Consider the following 21083-nt stretch of genomic DNA (forward strand, 5'->3'; position numbering starts at 1 on the left):
AAAAAAAGGAAATTATTATTTTTCCCCCTACAGATTGAATACCTGCTTAAGAAACTTACAGAAGCTATGGGAGGAGGTTGGCAACAAGAACAATTTGAACATTACAAAATAAACTTTGATGACAATAAAGATGGCCTTTCTGCATGGGAACTTATTGAGCTAATTGGAAATGGACAGTTTAGCAAGGGCATGGATCATCAGACGGTGTCTATGGCTATTAATGAAGTCTTCAATGAGCTTATTTTAGATGTATTGAAACAGGTAAGAGAGGCCATGACACTACTCTCCTTCATCTTTAGCGTTTGATGTTTGAAACGAAATAACTTCCTCCCTTCTCCTCTTCCCACCCCCCTTTCTGAATAGGTAATGTAAATCACTTATACTCCTTAATGACTTAGAACAAGAATAAAGTTTCTATTTGTGCTGTGTGATTGAGCTGTATGTGTAACCTAGGATCCTATTTTAAAGAGTTGCTGGCACAGTTTTTCAGTACAGTTAACTGAGAAGTTACTGTTTTTGAAGGGATTGTTCAATCAATTTCCAAATTTTTAAAAAAGTGCCCTCATGCTTTTACAGAATTAGGAAAATATCTTTGCCATTAGAAAGAGACACTTTCATAGAGCAAAGTTGTGTTTACCAGACTATTTGTTTTCTCAGCACTCAGCATAGCGCCCGGTATACATGTAGGAACTAAATACATATTAAAGCTCTGGCTAGCCTAGAAGTCAGCATGTAGACCAGGCCGGCCTCAGATCTGCATGCTGGATTGAAGGTGTGCACCTCTGTACCTGGCTCTATATACAGATCTTTCAAACACCTTACATGATATCAAATAATAACTCTGCTTTTGGGTTTTCTTACTTAGCCCCTTTCTTTGTTCCATTGGTAATTGTTATTGTCTTTGTTCTTTTATTCTTTCTGATGGGACCCATCAATAATCATTAATTAAGTCTTAACTTGTATAGGGTTTTGGTATTACAAGAAAGTATGTGATACGACTCTGTCCACATACCTTTATGTCTCCTTTTGGTGCCAGGAAATCCCAGACATTTCTGTTTACCTATAAATATTTCAATAAATGTCCTAAGAGGTACGGCAGTCCAGGAAAATTCAGTTCTGTTATATGTATGTCACTTGCAGAAACTTTCTGAAATGTCTAAAGTTACATGTTAACCTTTTTACTTAAATATCATGTGAATTTGGCTATGGATCATGCCTCTGACCTTCATAGATTCTCAGAGACTCCAGGCCATGATTCCCATGGTCGAGAACCATTGACATGTGTGTATTTAGGACCAGGTTTCAGATAGTGGAGTAAATAAGACAATCGAAGAAGGACCTTCAAGTTCGTGCACATAAAAACAAACGTATCTATCTACATTAGCTTTAATCTTTCATAGGGTTACATGATGAAAAAAGGCCACAAACGGAAAAACTGGACTGAGCGGTGGTTTGTATTAAAACCCAACATAATCTCCTACTATGTAAGTGAGGATCTGAAGGATAAGAAGGGAGACATCCTCTTGGATGAAAACTGCTGTGTGGAGGTGAGTGGCTTGTGGCTTCTCTGTATGCTTGCCCTCTGCTGCCCCCTGCTGTCCACAGACTTTCTCCACCTCACTCACTTTTCCAGACTAAACATTCAAATAATCCCGAGTGGACATCTCCAGAATAAAGTGACTTCTAATCCAAAAATTAAAGACAGCTGACAAAATGTGTACCTAATATGATTTGTTTTCTGCCTTATTCTTGGAAATAAAGTATATGTGTTAAATATGAGGGATTTGTATTTAAAGAATCATTTAAATACAGTCATTAAAATCAAGTCATTAAAAAGGCAAAAAATTCAGTAAGGTAATACTGGAAATTATCAATAGATTAAAAGATCTGGGTCATTATAAGTAAAACAGATAGAAGAAATTAATCATTAAAATTAAGTATTTTGGGTGATAGGGTCTCCTGTAGCTCAGGTTGTACTTGAAGTCACTATGTAGTCAAGGACGGCCTTGAATTCCTCATCCTCCTGCCTCTTCTACCCCAGGTGACAGGATTACATGTGCTGCCATACTTCACCTTGATTTTCTGAGACAGAGACATACTTATGTTTTTATTTGTGAAATACGATCTCAAATAGTATGGATGTTTTTAAACTTGCTATGACTTTGAACTCAATCCTTCTACCTCTTTCTACAGTGCTAGGATTACAGATGTGAGCCTCCGTGCCTGCCTTGAGTGACTTATTTTATAGCTATTAACTTTGTAAAGATGTGAAGTCCTCAAGAACATAACTTTTGTTGGGTAAGATGGCACATATCTGTAATTCCAGCACTGAGGAAGCTGGAGGATTGCCGGATCTACTTAGCCAGGGCTACATGGCAAGACCTTGTCTCAAAAAAATTTTTTTTCCCTCTTTGTTTTTTTAAAAATGACTTGTATATGAACTATAGTATGAATTTTCATTGATCTGAATAATAAAAACTCAGAGTCAGCTATCAGGGGGTGAAAGCTAAAAGCTCAGAGAAGTACATCAGCCAGCCGATAGAGTTCTTACCTCTCCCCGTGCTCAGACCAAACGGGCGATCCTGGCCTTAGACTGCGCTGCTCCTCAGACTGCTTCCTCACACTGCCTGCTTCAGACTGCTGTGTCAGACTGACCGCTGCTCAGACTGCCCTGAGCTCCTGTCTCTTCCCGCCTTATATTCCTCTCTCTGCCCAGCCATATCCCTTCCTGTCTCCATCTCCTTAGTGCTGGGATTAAAGGTGTTGCTACTCCAAGTGCTGGGATCACCTTTGAGTGAGCTCTGCTTCTCGTTTAGACTGGACCAATTTCGTGTAGCCAGGATGGCCTTGAACTCTATATAATAAAGATCTATCTGCCTTTCTCCTGAGTGCTGGGATTACAGGTTCGTGCCAGCACTTCCTGGCCTCTATGGATAATTAGTGGGGCTAGCTGTGCACTCTGATCTTCAGGCAAACTTTTATTTGTTAGATCACAAAATATTACCACAGTGAACCACCATGAATGTCTGTATTTGTTGAAGAACATTTAAAATATGAGTATTCACACTCACCTGTAGAAATGGCGTAGAGATACACTAACTAAGGGGTTTGCTTACATTCAGCTAACCTGAGACCTACAAGATTACCATAAGCCCGACCATTACCATTGCACTCATAAAGATAGAGGCGAAGGACCACAGAGCACCAACAATAAAACTGCAGGTATAAGAAAAATCCTTAGCAGGCAGAGGTCTGTTACAGTTATGTCAGTGTCCTTTCTGGGATTCCTGGGCTCTTGCAGAGGGCATGCTCAAGTGAAAGATTTGTACCCTTAGTAAAGAGCATGGGGTCCTCTTGTCTTCACCAGCTGTTACTGCTCGTCCTCTGTAGTTGTGACATTCCACTCAGGGGTCATTGTAATCATGAGGCTGCCTGGGACGCAGCATTAGTAAATCATACATTTGCATTTGTAGGTGTTTTTCACTGGCATTGAGTTTCAGTTATATTTGTATAAATAGTTAAGAAATGACTTGAAATGGGTAAGAAGAAACTTAAGCTGGGTGTGGTGGCACATGCCTATAATCCTAGCACTTGGGAAGCTGGGCCTGAAGGGTCGAAAGTTCAAGATTGGCCTAGTCTACATTGTGAGACCCTGTCTCTGTAAACGGATGGTTTTCTGCTGAAGGGCTACACTTCCCAGCTTCTGTTGAGGACTGTGGAAGTCATTTCCACCCCTAGAAGAGGCCACATCCTATCTTTCTCTGTGGGGGTAACAAAGATGTCATCTCACCCTGAATAAACATGGTCTTACCCAAGGTCAGACCAGTCGTCTTTCTGCCTTTTCTCTACAGCTTCTTTTAAATAATCTAACACAAGGAAAAATAACATTTTGAAGAACTGATCATGCTTTTTGTTTTAGTCTCTGCCTGACAAAGACGGAAAGAAGTGTCTTTTCCTAATAAAATGCTTTGAGAAGACCTTTGAAATCAGTGCTTCAGATAAGAAGAAGAAACAAGAGTGGATTCAGGGTAGGACATTTTTAATTGTTTTCCGTGAAAAAACTTGAAAGCAGAACTGGGCATAGGCACACATTTTTCATCTTAGCACTTGGGTGGACACAGGAGGACACAGGAGTTCCAAGCCAGCCTGGGCTACTTTAGACCCTGCCTAAAAAATATAAAAAACACACAAAAGGATGAGTGTTCTAACTTTTCTGTTTTCAAATCTTACAGAAGACTCTTACAGTGTTGTTTCCTTATGTCATGGCTATTGCTATATTCGAAAGAAAACCCAAAGAAACATGAGTTCCTCCTTTTTTGGTCAATATATTTACATAGTGACTTTGTGGAGATAAAATTGCATTTTAGGTCTTATTACCCTAATCCTTGAAAGGGTTACTCCCCCCTCCCCTAGGCTTATGAAAAACTTTAGCGATCATCTTGAGATTCTGTTCATGTACAAGGCAGAGAAGGAATGTGTGAAGTGGTTTTGAATACTTCAAGAGCTTTTTAAGTAGCCCAAGAAACCAATAACTTGAGGAGAGTGCATTGTGCTAGCATGCAAGGAAGTGAATGATGTGTAGACATGTCCATTTGCTTAAAATATCTCAGAAGAAACAGAAATGGTCAGCATTAGTTGCTGATGGCCAGGAACCTAGAACTTGGAGGAGAGGCATAGGCAGAGACTTTCCTGAATGTCTGTTCATGCTTCTTGAATTTGAACATTAGGTATTAGTAATCCAAGAAATTAAACTTAAATGGTTGAAGACATTAAATGGTTGTGCCTGTGATCCCCCCCACCCAGGAGGCAGAGGCAGTGGATAGCTGTCAGTTTGAAGTCAGTCGGGGTTACTTAATAGGTTCAGGTCAACTTGATTACAGAGTTAAATTCTGTTTCAACAAACCAGAAAAGTTGCTAGAGAGATGGCTCAGTGATTAAGAGAACTGGCTGGTCCTCTAGAGGACCTGGGTCTAACATCTAATATATACATGGTGGTTTACAACCATCCTTAACTTCAGTCCCAGGGGATCTGACCCTCCTTTGACCCTTGGGCATCATATACATATATAGTGTACACACAGACATGTAGGCAAAACACTCATACATAAAATAAATCTAAGAAAAACAGAAAAGAGATTTTTTTTTTCATGAAATGTATGTATGTAAATGCTGTGCATCTGGGATATGCATGTGTCTTATGGGTGTAGATTTTCAATAAATGGCAATGACTGCAATATGTATAAAGGTCACATACAGATAGATGAAGACAGAATCAGGGTAGCAGACTGCACATCAGATAGGAACTTTGGTTGTATGCCCCTTAGTGTGTCTTAGGTTTTTGTTTTGTTTTGTTGTGTTTTTGAGACAGGGTTTCTCTGTATATCCCTGGCTGTCCTGGAACTAGCGCTGTAGACCAGGCTGCTCTTGAATTTGCTGGGATTAAAGGCCTGAGCCACCACCGCCCAGCATGTGCCTTAGTTTTATTTGGCTTTTAAAAACTATTTGTTATTATTGCTTGTGTGTGAGTACCCATGATTTGTTTGTACGGGCACCTATGGGTCCCAAGGATCAGATGGTCTCCAGACTTACCTGCTGAGTCATCTTGCCAGTCCTTATTTAGGAGTAGAAAAGGACCAGGCATTAGCGTAGTATTAACACTTGGTAACCAAAGACAGCAGGGTTGCTGTGATTTTGAAGAAAGTATGTGGAAGGGAGATGAATGTGTTGTACATTGTTTTTTGTTTGTTTTGGTTTTTCCAGACAGGGTTTCTCTGTGTAGCCATGCCTATCCTAGAACTCACTCTGAGGATCAGGCTGTCCTTGAACACAGAGATCTGCCTGCTGGGGCTAAAGAAATATGCCACCACCGCACAGCTGTGTCATAAATTCTTAAGTGTTCCCAATGAAGTGTCTGTAAGCACAGGTGTGCACCTGCACGTGGAAGAGACCTCAATGAGCATACTCCTCATGTGGGAGCTGGAGAAGCAGATGCCTCTCAGGCCACACCTCTGCTCACTGGCAGGACCAGAATGTGCTCATGTCTCACCCCATCACTCGAGTGCTACATGTAAAAGTACAGTGCTCCTCTTTCTCCTGTCCTTCTAGCCATCCATTCTACTGTTCATCTGTTGAAGCTGGGCAGCCCCCCGCCACACAAGGAGGCCCGCCAGCGTCGGAAAGAGCTCCGAAGGAAGCTGCTAGCAGAGCAGGAGGAGCTGGAACGGCAGATGAAGGAGCTCCAAGCCGCCAATGAGAACAAGCAACAGGAACTGGAGAGTGTGAGGAAGGTAGGTAGGACAGAGAGGCCGGGGCACGGCAAGGGTAACACTGTCCCATTCAGTACTGAAGCTACACAGCCTTAGGAACTTCGCTTCACCCACCCTACGTTAAGATAAGTTCAGGGACAGGTTTGGTGACCTGAATTCTCAGGAAGTGTGTCCAGCTCTGGGCCTACTAAAGCCCTCAGCTGTCCCTACTGTCCCGTTTGTCCTTATTAGATGGTCCTGTAGGGTGTAGACTTGACCCATTTTTATGCATGTTCACATGTGCTCTGATCGCTCTGTAGGACACACATACAGAAGCAGAACTGAGTAGAAGCCGAGCTAGATCTGTAGTCAGGAAGGCTGTGCTGATGTAAAAACCACCATCTTGAGTGGTGCTGTTCACTCTGCTTCTAGGGCTAGCCAGTTACTTGCTGCAGTCAGCTATGGTGTATTTCAGCTTCACAGGCTACTTTGTCTAGAACTAGTCATGTGTTTCTGAGAGGAAGTCAGCTGTGCTGTTTACTGCAGGCCCTATTGTTTTGCTGCACTCAAGGCCTTTTTGTCTTTCAGTGGTTTTTCACTGCCATGTTTGTGGGTGCTGCTGTTGTTTTTAAGATAGGGTCTCAATGTGCAGCAGCTCTGGTTGGCCCAAAGCTGGCTGTGTAGACGAGATTCTCTTGCCCCTGTTTGGGAAACATTTCTTTTTTCTTTTCTTTTCTTTTTTTTTCTTTTTCCTTTTTTTTTGACCTATTTAGAATTGTGAACCAAGGCTTTCCATTATGTTGGGTAAAGTTTCCGTCTATTTCTTTCTTCAAATACTTTTTCTCCCCTTTCACCCTTACGTTCTGTCCAACAGCTCCCTGGCTTCCTGAAGGCTCTCCAGGTGAGCCGTAGCCCCATCCTTCTATAAGACTTCATTCCATTCTTGAACATCACAGTCCTGCCAGCTCCATTTGGCTCTTTTAAATTTGCCTCTTTGTTGGTATTCTCTGCTCGGTGGGTATTGTTATTCCTTCCATTATGTCTTTAGCCGTGACTTCCTTTTATTCTTTGTTAGCATGCTCAGTAATGGCTTTGTAGCTGTGCCTCCTGGGCTTCTTCAAAGGCAGTATCTGTTTTACTGTTTCTTCCTACTTATGGGTTACACTTTCCTGTTTCTCGTACTTTTTTTGGATGTTTTAGAAGATAACATGTTATAGGAACTGTGGATGCTGATCCTCACACCCCTGCCCTCAGCTTGTCCTTGTTTGGTTATTTGTTTAGTGACTTGGCTGGAGTATTTCCTGGACCCTTGTGGCCTTTCAGTCTGCTCCTCAGAGATGTAGCCGTGGCTATGCATGGCCACAGTCACCTGGAATGACCCTCCAAGCTGCTCTCCTTCTCTCCTCCCTGTTAGGCTGTCTACGTTTGTCGATGTCATCCCTAACTGCTAGAGTTCACTGATTTCTGGATGTTTGATCTGTTTTGTGCAGTGACCTCAGAACTAACCAGCTCACAGTCTGGGGTTGAGTTCAGTCTTTGAGACTTGTTTTGACCACATGAGGGCTCTGCTTAGCCAGCCTTCCTGGTTCTGTCAGGCTTACCTAGTCTGGTTGGTTTGCTGTGTGGTGCTGCCAGCCTCCTTTTAATTCCTGTGGCCCAAATCTTTATTGTTTTCAACTGTGCCTTAGACTTGTACATCACACATAACCAAGACACTTCTTTTGGTGAGAGCCACAGAGCCTACTAACCTTGAACAAAACCTCCAGGAAAGGCTGGGTGTGTGTGTGACGGCTTGGGAGCTGAGGCAGGAGGCTTCCTTGGTTGGAGACAGCAGCACCAGTCTGTTGGATCTATACTCCTGCTTTAAGAGCCTCTGCTGCCAAGCAGAGACACAGCCTGCTGTCACCCATCTTCTCCTGTGGAGCTTTTACCCAGCAAGTGAGACCCTGCCTGCTTTGTAGCCTGGGATGTGAGCAGCATATAGAGGGCGCTCTTGTCTCTGGTTTCATCTGCCAGGAGTGGCAGATGGGAGTGCCTATGCCTGAAAGGCCCAAGATCCAGTTGACTGTCTTTTGTTGCTGTTTTGTTTTCTGTGTTCTTGTTTATATTTTGTTTTTGAGGGTGGCATCAACTCTGGTGCCATGTGCATGCTGGGTAAGCACTCTACCACCAAGCCCCAGCCCCAGCCCCAGCCCCTCATACGTTTTCTCAGATGACTATTCTCCTTTGGTGTATGCCCTTAGGATAGTCTGTAAACCTTTACCGTGTTTGGTTCTGTTCTTTAAAATAATTTCATTAACCGGTTGTGTGTGAGGGGGTGGGAGTGGGGGTTGAGGAAGCGCCCTGTGTCACCCACCTGGAAGCTGAGCCTTGGTAACAGTGGGAGGAATAGTGGGTGTACTAAGTGACGATACCGTCAGACAGCCCCTGAACTAGGTCAAACTGTCCGAGAGATTATGGCTCAGTGGCCGCCCTCACATCTCTGCACAGGGTTTAGAATCAAGTCATTCATACCTGCTTGTTTTATATGCTGATGGGGAAGACTGGATGGCATTCCAGGGTGTTCACAGCCGTGTTTACTTTTTATTGACTGGCTCTTTTCATATGCTTAAGCAAGGCTTTATCTTCCAATATAATGATCCTGCTTTTCTGGGGGTGGCTTTTTGATCGATTGATTAGAAACTGGAGGAAGCAGCATCTCGTGCTGCAGATGAAGAAAAGAAGCGTCTGCAGACTCAAGTGGAACTCCAGACCAGGTTCAGCACCGAGCTGGAACGGGAGAAGCTGGTAAGGCTGAGACCTGCTGTGCCTGCTAAAGGAAGGCTGGCGGCTGCTGTGTCCAAGCTTTGCTGTGATATGTGGTGGCTACTGGGGGAGCTGTGTTTGTGTGTGTATCAGAGGGGTAGAGGTAAAGGGTAGACACCTTATGTTGCAGACCCCTGAGCAGAATCGTATGTAGCGCAGTCACAAACGCTTGGTTAATGTGGTTAACATGTCTTCTTTCTTTGACGTGTGTCTGTCATCCCACGATGATGCTAATCAGGATCTTTTTCATTCTCAAAAGACTCTGGTTTGGACAGTGATTAGCTGTGAGAACGTAACCCTAAATTCACAGCATTTCTCCTCCATAATGAGCAAAGTGAACACCGAGGCCGTGGCTCTGGTTGCTCTTCTGGCCATGGCAAGGTCCAGGCTGCTTTGTGGAGTTAGCTGGTTATTGGCACACACATCTCCCATGGGGCACCGCTGTGCTGAGCCCAGTTGCCTGACCATGGTCCGATGTTGCTCAGAGGCGAGATCCCTGTTTGTGTTGAGGAAGGCGAGTGTGATGTGTGTGAGGCTACCCAGCTGCCCTTCCTCCTTGCTCTGTGCTTCCTGCATTAGAGGTCATTCTGTCAGCTCTCAGGGTTCTCCTGAGAATACAGTGACATAATTCATAAACTGCAGAGACATACACCAAAATGTGTGATAGTATGTGTGTCAGGGCCCTGAGGATTGAACCCTATGTCTCACACATGCTACATAAAAACTCTACAGTAAACTGTACTCCAGCCCTGTTTGTTTGTTTTTTAAGACAGGGGTTAACGCCTCTTCAATGCAGAAGGGATATCCAGGCACTCGTTAGGTACTGGTGCCCCAGGGACGGGGAAGGAGGCAGAGGCAGTGGGACTTCACCTACCTCATCATGGGCCGCTCTGCTCACCCTTAAAATTTGCCAAAGAGGTTCTGATTTTAAAATAGAAAAGAATTTAAAGAGGAATTACAGAGGTGGGTGGATCTCTGTGAGTTCCAGTCCAGCCTGGTCTACAGAGCGAGTTCCAGGACAGGCTCCTAAGCTATCCACAGAGAAACCCTGTCTCAAAACAACAACAAAAACACAAATAAATAAATCTTGACTTGAGTAAAAATATATAGAGTACAAAGGACAGAACATATGCAGATTTTGGGTTGTAGTTTATTTTCTTGGACTCCTAGCACTGGTATTGATTGGGTATATGTCCTCATTTCCTCCATCCTTAGCTCAAGGGTAGAGGTGGGATGGGCCTTGCCCTAGGGAAGAAGTCGCCTGCATTTGAGCAAGACTGTGTGTGGTTCTCTCATCCCTCCAGATCAGACAGCAGATGGAGGAGCAGGTTGCCCAGAAGTCCTCAGAACTGGAACAGTATCTCCAGAGAGTTCGGGAGCTGGAAGCCATGTACCTAAAACTGCAGGAAGCCCTTGAGGATGAGAGGCAGGCCCGGCAGGATGAGGAGACAGTGCGCAAGCTTCAGGCCAGGTGCAGACTGCTCGGTAGCCCTCGCCCTTGTCGGTTTTGTTTGCTCTGGATTCTAACACTGGCAGAAAGGAAGCCCGAGCCCACGTGTTGTCCAGGGACTCTGGGTGTTGGGCTGGCTGGATGTCTTCTGATTCACTTGAGGGTCTAAAGAAGGGCCTTGTGGCTGAGAGCAATGTGGGGCTGTGTTTGCTTATTCTATTCTAAAATGCCTGTAAGCCAAGTCAGCTTTGGTGGAAACTTGGTTTTGTCACTGTCCAGGCCCGAGTGACCCTTGGTGCAAGGGCAGGCATGACAGAGGTATTGTGAATAATGAGGGAATACACACTCTCTTTTTGGCAGCATGGGATTGGTATTTGTAAATCAGGTTTACAGTTGTGATACTCATATTCTCAGAGAAAATTTTGCTTTGGGTCTTTGTAACATCCCAGAGAACAAAGTAAAATGAGGACCCCAGAGTGATGAGGGGCCGACCTGGTTTAGCCTGCTGTCCCATTTGCTTCTTTGTGATCCCTTGTGGGAGGCAGTGTGGATGTCCCTGGGCCTTGAGCTGTGGCACCCTCTCGCTGTGTTAGGGAACACTCAGAAGGTGAGCCGTTAGAATCTGTATAGCTGCCAGTTTTCATGGAGAGAAGCAAAAGATGCTGTTTAAACCTTGGGATGAGAAGGAAAGGACTAATGAGGAGACTCAGCAGGTAAAAGATGCTTGTCCCCGTGAGTTCCATCCCTGCCAGCCAGAGCTGTCCCCTGACCTCCACACTCATGCCATAGCACACACACTAATACACATACACACAGTAAGAATTTCTTAAAATATTAAAAATAGAAAAACAAACTGGGAAAGGGAGTTTGCCAAAAGTGACGGGGCTGGAGAGATGGCTTGGTGGGTGGAGTCATTTGCAGTCAGGCTTTATGACCTGAGTCCGATCCCTGAGGCCCACGTGGTGGGAGGAGAAAACCAAGGCCCGAGAATTGATGTTGAATCTTCCCATGCGCACTTTGGTGTGTAGCCACACATAAAACAAACAAGTGGAATTAAAAGCCACGTGCTGCTAACCCAAGTTCAATCTACGGAACCCGAATAAAGATGGCAGGAGAGAAGCCACTCCAGAGTGGCCCCAGCCAGCTACGTGGAGCTGCCAGCTACGTGGAGCTGCGGCTGATGCTGTTGACAGTGGCATTAGCAGGTCATTTGGGAGAAGGTGCGAATCCTGTATCACTTTCAAAGAGCAGCACTCTGAGCGATACCAGACATATTTTGAGCCGCTGATTAGTTCTGTGCCGGGAGTTCTTAGATTACTCTTATGCACAGAGTCCACAGGGAAGGAAGGCACGCTGTGTTTCAGTCATCTTGGAGGGAATTGAGATTAAGTGGCAGAAGACCAGAGAACTCAGAAATTCACTGAAGTGTCAGCTCTCCTGTGTGCAGTGACGATGCTCTCTGCAGTGGTGACTTTTCTGTTGTTTCGTTAATGATAAAAACAGCTTGGGGGAAGGGGTTTCCTTTGGCTTGTGGTACAGAGGGAGAGTCAGTTATTGTTGGGAAGGCACAGCATGGTGGCAGGGGCAGGAAGTGCCTCATCACAGTTCCACCCGTGAGAGGGTGAGAGGAAGCTGAAGTGAGGTGAGTTTACAGAGTCTGCACCCTGTGGCACAAAGGCATGGAATGGGCTAGAAGGACCAGCAGAAAGGCCATATGCATATTCAACTATTTTTGTCTTTAAACTAAAGTTGATTTGTGTTTTTAAGACAGGATCTCACTGTGTAGCCCCAGCTGGCCTGGAGATTGGTATGTGGACTAGAGGTCCAAACTCACAGATTCGACCTTCTCTGGGACTAAGGGTGTGTGCCACCATAGCTGGCTTGAAATTTGTTATTTGTTTTTCTTTTTCTGGAACCTATTTTGTAGACGATGCTGGCCTCAAAATCAGAGATTCCCCCTGTCCCTGCCTCCCAAGTGCTAGGATTAAAGGTGTCCACCACCATTGCCCAGCTAGACGGTTAGTTTTTAATATATAATTCTGAAGATTATCTGATAAAAATTTAAAAGGAAACTTTTAACATTTTGTTGGGAAGTTCTGGAAGCTGAGCCATAATCTATCTCATTTTAACTTTCCTCATTAGAGTTTTAGATTGGAGCCAGGCATGGTAGTGCATGCCTGTAATTCCAGCACTCAGGAGACCGAGGCAGGAGGACCACTGCAAGTTTGAGGCCACCCTGCTCTGTTTATATAAGGCCCATCTCAGAAGTCCAGCCAGCCAACCAAGTTTGGATCTCACTCATGTCTGCATTCCCAGCAGCTAGGGCAGTACCCAGCACATGGTGAGTTAGTTAAGTGCCCAGGGAATTACGACTATTATTTTTGAGGAAGTGTCTCATATCCCTGCCTGTCCTCAGACTTGCTATCTATCTGTAGCTGACCTTGAACTCCCTATCATCCTGTCTCTGTCTCCTGAGTGCTGGATTACAGACATGTACCATAAAGATTACTAGCTATTGAACCCTGAGCTTTGTACAAGCTGGACAAGCACTCGATACCACCCGAGCAACCTCTCAGGCCTGGGAATAATTCTTGAATGGCTGAAAGGGTCCTCGTGTACCTGGTGGATAGTGTGCACTGCTGCCTCCCTTCCAGCTTCTGCAACGCTTTTCACGTGTTTGAGGACAGCTAGGGCCTGAGTTCGCAGGTGAGGCGTGGCTACTTAATTCCTGTTTGTGGTACTTTTAGTCTATATGAGTTTAAAGTAGTATTTTACTATGTCAAACTTGTAGTTCTGTTTTCAAGAGACAGAGTTTCTCTGTGTAGCCTTGGCTGTCCTCTGTAGGCCAGATTGGCCTCAAATTTGCAGAGATCGGTCTGCTTCTGCCTCCCAAGTGCTGGGATTAAAGGCTTAGTTTTTATATGTAAAATAAGGGTGATGGCCAGCTTTAGAGTTGTGAAGATGAGGCTAGGTATTGCAGATGTTGTAGTGTTTTAGCATAAAGTCTGCATGCAGCTTTCTGTTCTTTTATCTCCTCACAGATGGGGAAGATACATTATGTACAGAATTAAGAAAATGTTGGAAGAAATGCTAGAATGAGAGTGTTAGGCCAAGAAAATATCAGAAAAACAAGTAGAGGGGCTAGAGATGGCTCATTGGTTAAGAGCACTTGCTGCTCTTGTGGGGGGCCAGGGTTCAAGTCCCAGCACCCTTACAGCAACGCACAGCTGATTCTCCTGCTTTAGCCTCCTGAGCGGCAGTGATGACAGGCATGTAAGTGCACGTACTTGGCTGGTTTCTTTCTCTAAAATTTGTTTCTCAGGAAGCTGAGAAATAGAGGATGGAGATGCTCAAGTCTTTAGTCCGAGGTTAATTTGCAAACCACAGAAACCAACTTGGATGAGGGAAGACAAGAAGATGATTTACAGGAGTGTTCTTAAATAGTTCTCCGGTCCCACGGAGGGAGGGTGGCCAGGCATTGAAGAGTGGCAGAAACAAGGGGGATGGGCCTAGGGCTGCCAGGGACACGGCCGGCCGTAGGTGTCAGGACTGCTGCTGCCCCTGCCACCGCAAGAGAGAATCTCCATTGTCCCTGGTTCTGTGTCAACTGCTTTTGCATCAGGAAGAACAACTGCTTTGCCAAGCTCGGGTCTTCATACTCTGCTGCCAAGGGCATGTTCTGAAGGTGGCATCAGTTCTGGGAGATGGGGTCCACCTCGCACAAGACCCTACTGTGCTGATTCTCCAGCCGCTGGGCCCCCAGAAGGCCTACTGCCCCTCTGTTCACCAGCACCACTGTGCAAACACAGAGGTCTTGCAGCCTCCCTCACTGGTTATCCCCAGAGGAACACGTCACAGGTGCACACTGAAGAGCTGTGCACGTCAGACTGCAGTGCTGGGCTCCGTGGTGGTCGCTGTATTCCAGGAGACTTCTCAGGAGCCCGAATGTGTCTCCAGGGAGAGGCTGAGTCTCTTTCCTTGCTGCTGCTGTAGAGAGCAGATGCTGCAGGTGGCAGTGGCTGCCCTACCATGTGACTTCACTCTGTGTGGCTCCTTGTTAGATTTATGTCCTGACCATACTGTCTGCATCTTGAATTTGGGTTTGGCCCGTGTGTTGGTTTATTTATTTAAATATGAATACAGTCGACTAGTCCAAGCCAGGCTGTTAATACAGCTAACACTTTTGGAGTCACACATATGTGTTCAAGTCCATTGTGTTCTGTGCAATGCACGTGCAGACACATTGCTTCATCTGTGAGGAGGGGCTACATCTCCTGGATTGTTGGTAATGGGTCTTTGGTAGATGAAGAAATGTTTTAACGTTGTAGCAACCAAGCAAGTTGCAGAGCTTGGCCCCATCCCCTGGCAGGTAGATGGCTTAAGGTCCCCCTTCGTCATCTCAAGTGTGACCACTAATGGCTCTTACGTGCACTTCGTGAAACAGTGGGGAAAACACTTGACTCAGTTCTTGGCACACACTCAGTGCTGCCTAAATGGTAATTTCTTTTTCCTGCATAGAGGGGGTAAGACTCAGGACACTTACAGCAGGATACGTGGGCTACTCCCTAACTTCGTGATAGACTCCTTTGGCTCCCAGCTCCTTATAAAATGGGGGTCAGGCATTAAGATGACTGCTTTCCCATCTGGGTTGGGGGGTCCCCAGCAGGATGTGACCTGGGTCTCTTCTGCATTACAGGTTGTTGGAGGAAGAGTCTTCTAAGCGAGCTGAGTTGGAAAAGTGGCACCTGGCACAGCAGCAGGCCATTCAGATGACAGAGGCCGAGAAGCAGGAGCTGGAGCAGCAGCGAGTCATGAAGGAGCAGGCTCTTCAGGAGGCCATGGCGCAGCTGGAACAGCTGGAGCTGGAGCGGAAACAGGCGCTGGAGCAGTATGAGGTGGCTGGACTCCCCTGCACACACTTGTGACTGGCTCCCTAGAAACTGATCAGCTGCGGTGGAGGTGGGGCTCTGCCCCACTCTGCAGAGGCTTGCAAACAAACGCAAAACCCCTGCATCCACTTAGCGGGATCTTTCTTAGCATAGAGAAGAAAGGATGGGGGTGTTGGTCCACTTGGGGACCACAGAGGCGCATGAGTGGGGAAGTTTGCACGGTTACAGACTGTGACAGAGAGTCCCCACCAAGCTGTAGAACAAACTCTGAGAACCACGGGGGTGACAGGTCTAGTCAGCAGCCTACCTCCCTGAGGTGGAGCACCCAGCCGAGGTCACACCTCATTGGAAGGGTAACTTATGACAATAAAGTGTTCCGTTGGACTTAGGGCTTTGGTTGTGAGAGTCCATGATGGGAGAATGGAGGCAGGAGAAGCTGAGGTCATATCTTGATCTGAAAGCACAAGGCAGAAAAACACTGGAACGCCATGAGTCCTTTCGAAACCTCAAAGTCCATTCCCAGTGACACAGCTCCTCCATCAAGGTCACTGTCCTAACCCTTCCCCAAACAGTCCCACCAGCTGTCTGTGGGGGCCATTCTCATTCAAGCCACCGTGACCATGGCTGTCGCCAGTGAGTGGCAGCACAGAGAACAGCCCCTTCCTCCCTGTCCTTCAGATCCTGTTGTTGAAGCTGGGACTGCCAGCTATAGTGAGAGTCAATATAGCAACAAGACAGGTTGGGAAAGGGCAGCCTGGAGCAGAGAGGCAGTCAGCTGACGCGTAGGGTCCTGAGGTCATGTGCACGAGGTGAGAAGAGCCTTGGAATCAGCTGGCTTGGCTACCAGCCCTGCGTCCCGCATGTGACCCTCGGCAGATGCTTAGCTCTCTGAGCCTGAGTTTTTGCTAATGTGTGGTAGTGGCGATGGCAGCTCCTCCTCCCAGAGTGATTCTGACCATTTAACCAGGGGACCCACAGGTATACAATAGGTGCCAGCCCACACTACTTGGTTCTTAAACTGCCACTTTTGTTCTAGGGAGTTAAAAAGAAGCTAGAGATGGCAACGAATATGACGAAGAGCTGGAAGGACAAAGTGGCCCATCATGAGGGGTTAATACGATTGATAGAACCAGGTAATTTTATATATCTATATGGTCTACTTTAATGTGCTTTCTGTTGTATTTATGTGAGTTGTGTTAAGAACACCTATCTTAGGGGCACAAAGCCCTTGCTTCTATGCATCGCACCATATAAAACTGGGGGTAGGGGCACGCGCCTGTAACCCTGCACTTGGAACTGAAGAGCAGGGTCACCCTTGACATGGCTCACAGGGTGAAGCCCTTGCTCTGCAGGCCCGGCCGCCTGAGTTCAGGTCCTCGGAACCCTCATCAAAGCCTGGATGGGGACACGGACATTTGTGGTCCCAGGGACCCTACGGGGGGATGGGGGTAGAGAGTCACCCTGAAGGCCAGCTGCTTCCTGTGAGTCTCTCTTGAACAGCTTGTCCTCCTTAGTCAGTGGCCCCAGGTGACCTCCCTGCATGTATCTTGCAGCTCTTTTGGGCCTTTTTGTGCATTTCTCAGAGTGAAGTAGAAAGGTTGTTTTGTCCCTGGAGTGATGACAAGTGTGGAGGAAGTACCTGAATTGAAGACATCCTTGTTGCTTAGGTTCAAAGAATCCTCACTTGATCACCAACTGGGGACCTGCAGCATTCACCCAGGCAGAGCTTGAGGAGAGAGAGAAGAGCTGGAAAGAGAAGAAGACCACGGAGTGACAGCTCTCCCAGTGGCCACCCCAGGCCAGTCACATCAGTGAGGAGTCGAGCTCCATGCCCAGGACAAGGACACTGGCTTTGCTGCTTCTAACTGTCTTCCCTCGGGACTCCAGCGGGGTCCACATGTTGAGAACGCTGTATTTACCTTCTAGGGCTGTCTGAGCTTTCCTGGGCGAGAACATTGGCACAGGTGTGGCTGGGGCCGCCTTCCCTGTCGCCTTCTGCAGCCCTGCAGCCGCTGCCTCCTCCGACAGTGTGTCTCCTCTGCTGGCCTGTTTGCTTTTCCCTGTCAGGTGACACAAGCTCTCATTGCTGGTGCTGTGATGGACCTGGCCATCTGCCCATGGCATGCTTCATTTGCATTTCCTCTCCCCTCACTTCAAAGCAAAACCTATCTTGGCCCAGTGTCTCTGCCGCCCGCCCCCTGGTCCACGAGTGCACGTTGTTGACTAGTAGAGGGGCTGACTTGCGACCAGTGGCGATTGGGTAGTTTGTGAGGTTAAATGTGGACGCAGTGGGAAGCTGACAGTACGTGGGCTGGGTACATGTAAAGTGTCTCGGGATGGTGGCAAGCCCTTGCTTCAGCCAAGCTAGGACTGTGTCTCTGCTTTTCTCTCCTCCATGGGTGACCAGGCCATGGTTCCTAGGCTTCTTTTTTGAGTGTATCGAGGAAGGTTTTCACCTGTAGTCTGGTCTGGGATTGAGAATAGTAAGCCTTCCCGCACTGGTTGGTGTCTTTAAGTGCAGTGACTCCCTGCACAGCCTGTTGTAAACAGCAAGGTGGTTTCCAAGTTACAGAAAAGGCGGAATTCAGTAACACAGCAGAGGACCCTGAGTGTCCTGGTCCAGTTTTGTCTTGGAGCAGAGAGGAGGCCATTCCAGACGTGTGCAAATCTAGAGATAGATTTCAGTGTTCCTGGTATTTACATACGGACTGAATAGAATTCCATAAATCTCTACCTTTTATGACTGGAAGACATTTGCCAATGGAAGTCTTATAAATTTTTCTTAAGATTTTGGGCTGCTTAATGACTGTAATTTTATTTAATGTTTATAGTTGCCTTCATAAAGTTTAGATTTGTATGCAGAATATCACTGTGTCATGGACCTTCCTAGCTGAGTAGCTGACTTGGGTGTGTGTTTCTGCCTGGCCATCCATTCATCTCACTCACCAGTATTTTCTTGTCTTTGCTGCTGGGCTATCAGGTGGGGACCAGGGCCTCCCCAGTGGCTTAATGATGTCTCCTAGGGGACTTCAGTGACCCTGGAGAGAATGAGGAAAAGAAACTGCAAGAAGGTACTGACTGGTGTGAACTGTCTGGATGGAAGCAGGGGGCCTGGGAGTCCAGGGGAGGCTGAGGTGAAGGGACTGCCTTGCCCTGGCTGCCAGAACATTCATTCTTCCTTCAGCCTGACTTTCCTTTAACACAGGGCCTGCAGTGGCCACGACCCTCATTGGCTGGGTGCAAGCCTGCTTCCAGGGCATGCAGCACTGTATGGGGGCTGTGCAGAGGTATCTGCAGTCTGTAGACACCGACTTCTGCAGTGCTGTGGAATGGACAAGAAAGTCCTTTTAAACAGTGATAAAGAAGACAGTACAGATGTGGACTCCGTGACTCCCTTTTGGGCAGATGCTTGGATGCTCATGGGCCTCTCCTGATCCTTGCTGTGGCTTCAGCTAAGTGCCTGTCGACCCCTCGCCTTGTCTCTGTAATAGCTACAGGAAACGTTAGGAGTGCCTGTCTGCATGTTCTCTGTAATCAGCTAGAGATAATATTATCTGCAGGAATTGTGAATGAAAAACATTTTAAAATCTGTTTTGGAATCTGCTGTATTGAGAAGGAACAAAATATTTATAATTTTCAAGCATTCTTATCTAAACATTGTACAATGTAATATGCTCAACTTTCTTAATTTTTTGCTAATTTTTCTAAGATATTAAAATGTTTTCTATGGGGTTTTTGTTTTGTTTTTAGTATAGTGAACTCAAAAGAAAATTAAACACACCAGAACATCATACATTTTAAAGCTGGTTTAATAAAATGGTAACGTGTGAGTGTGAAACTGAAAGCAAAGAACACAGTCAAGAAGACCAAACAGCTCCCTACAGAAGAGGAAAAGATCTTCACCAACCCCATACCTAACAGAAGGATAATCTCCAAAATATACAAAGAACTCAAGAAACTAGTCACCAAAACACCAAATAACCCTATTAAATAATGGGGTACAGATCTAAATAGAGAATTTTCAACAGAACATCTCAAATGGCAGAAACACACTTAAGGAAATGCTCGGTATCCCTAGTCATCAGGTAAATGCAAATCAAACCACTCTGAGATGCCATCTTACACTGATCAGATTGGATAAGATCAAAAACACCAATGACAGCTTATGCTGGAGAGGATGTGGAGAAAGGGGAACACTCCTCCATTGTTCATGGGAGTGCAAACTTGTTCAACCACTGTGGAAATCGGTATGGTGATTTCTCAGAAAATTAGGGATCAACCTACCTCAAGACCCTGCAATAACACTGTTGGACATCTATCCAAAGGAAGCACATTCACACCACAAGGACATTTGCTCCACTATGTTCATAGAAACATTATTTGTAATAGCCAGATCTTGGAAACAGCCTAGATGCCCCTCAACTGAAGAATAGGATAAAGGAAATGTGGTACATTTACACAATGAAGTATTACTCAGCAGTAAGAAACAATGACATCCTAAAATTCACAGGCATATGGACAGAACTAGAAAAAAATCATCATCCTGAGTGAGGTAACCCCAAATCAGAAAGACAAATACAGTATGTACTCACTCATAAGTGGATAAAGCAAAAGATACCCAGCCTACAATCCATCACCCCTGAGAAGCTTGAACCCTCTTCCAGAAACAGATGGGAGCAGATGAAGAAATCCACAACTAACCAGTGGGCCAAGCTCCTGGAGTACAATCGAAGTGAGGGAGGAATGATCATATGAACAAAGGAGTCAAGACCATGATGGAAAGACTCACAAAATCAGCTGACCCGAGCTAGTGAGAGATCACTGACTCAGGTCTGACAAATGGGGAACCTGCATAAGACCGAACTAGACTCCCTTTATATGGGTGACAATGGTGTGACTGGGACAATATATGAGGTCACTGGCAGGGGGTCCAAGAGCTAACACTAATGCACAAACTGACTCAGTGGAGCCTATTCTATATGGAGAGATGCCTTGCCCAGCCTAGACACTGGGGTGTGGGGTGGAGAGGTGCCTCGGTCCTGCATCAATTAGATGATGGGACAGACTTAGACTTCCTAGGGGAGGCCTTGCCCTCTCTGAGGAGCAGATGGAAGGTGGAGTGGGAGCAGGAGGAGAGGAGGAAGGGGGAACTAGGATTGGAGTGTAAAAAATTTTGTGTGTGTGTGCGCGCGCTCTAATGTTCATTTTCATACAGTCATGATGTGGACATACTTTAGGGACACTCCTGAAAACACTGGGTTTGGGAGTCAAGACCTCAAGTAGTTAGCTGTGGCCTCATGTTTGGCATTCGAGTCACACATGTGGGAACCCTCGGTGGATGTGTCAGCTCAAGGACCTACAGAGCTGACTTCGTTGTTGCTATTACCCCGAGCCTTTTACTCTTGTCTGTTTTCTCCAATTTTCTTTATGTCTTTGAGTTTTTCTTTCACTAGAATACACAGTGTAGTTTTCTATTTGGGTTTACATGGTCACTAAGATTGAAACTCTGACTGTAGCTTGACTCCATATTGGCAAACTGGTCTTCCTCTTATGGAGGAGGGAAGGGAATGGTTGTTTGCAATTGTTCTTTCTCTACTGCAACAGCCCTCATGTAGGGGCTCTTGTTCCTGGGGGGACATTTGGCAGTGTCTGGAGACAATTTGTGGTTTTCCTAACTGGAAGGAATGTTGCTGG

At 46.0% G+C, this 21083-nt stretch overlaps 1 protein-coding gene across 1 annotated transcript in view; it reads left to right on the top strand.

Moving 5' to 3' along the window:
- Positions 1-19121, top strand: part of Swap70 (switching B cell complex subunit SWAP70) — a 59033-nt gene extending 39912 nt beyond the window's left edge. Inside the window, exons 4-12 of the mRNA XM_051192669.1 lie at positions 34-261; positions 1401-1547; positions 3920-4028; positions 6106-6287; positions 8925-9032; positions 10355-10521; positions 15197-15395; positions 16426-16522; positions 17057-19121. Coding sequence (XP_051048626.1) covers positions 34-261; positions 1401-1547; positions 3920-4028; positions 6106-6287; positions 8925-9032; positions 10355-10521; positions 15197-15395; positions 16426-16522; positions 17057-17163 — 1344 coding nt within the window. The 3' untranslated portion in view covers positions 17164-19121. The remainder of the gene's footprint in view (positions 1-33; positions 262-1400; positions 1548-3919; positions 4029-6105; positions 6288-8924; positions 9033-10354; positions 10522-15196; positions 15396-16425; positions 16523-17056) is intronic.
- Positions 19122-21083: the final 1962 nt, after the last annotated feature.

This window comes from Phodopus roborovskii, unplaced genomic scaffold (genome assembly GCF_943737965.1).
Source record: "Phodopus roborovskii unplaced genomic scaffold, PHOROB, whole genome shotgun sequence".
Classification (NCBI taxonomy): domain Eukaryota; kingdom Metazoa; phylum Chordata; class Mammalia; order Rodentia; family Cricetidae; genus Phodopus; species Phodopus roborovskii.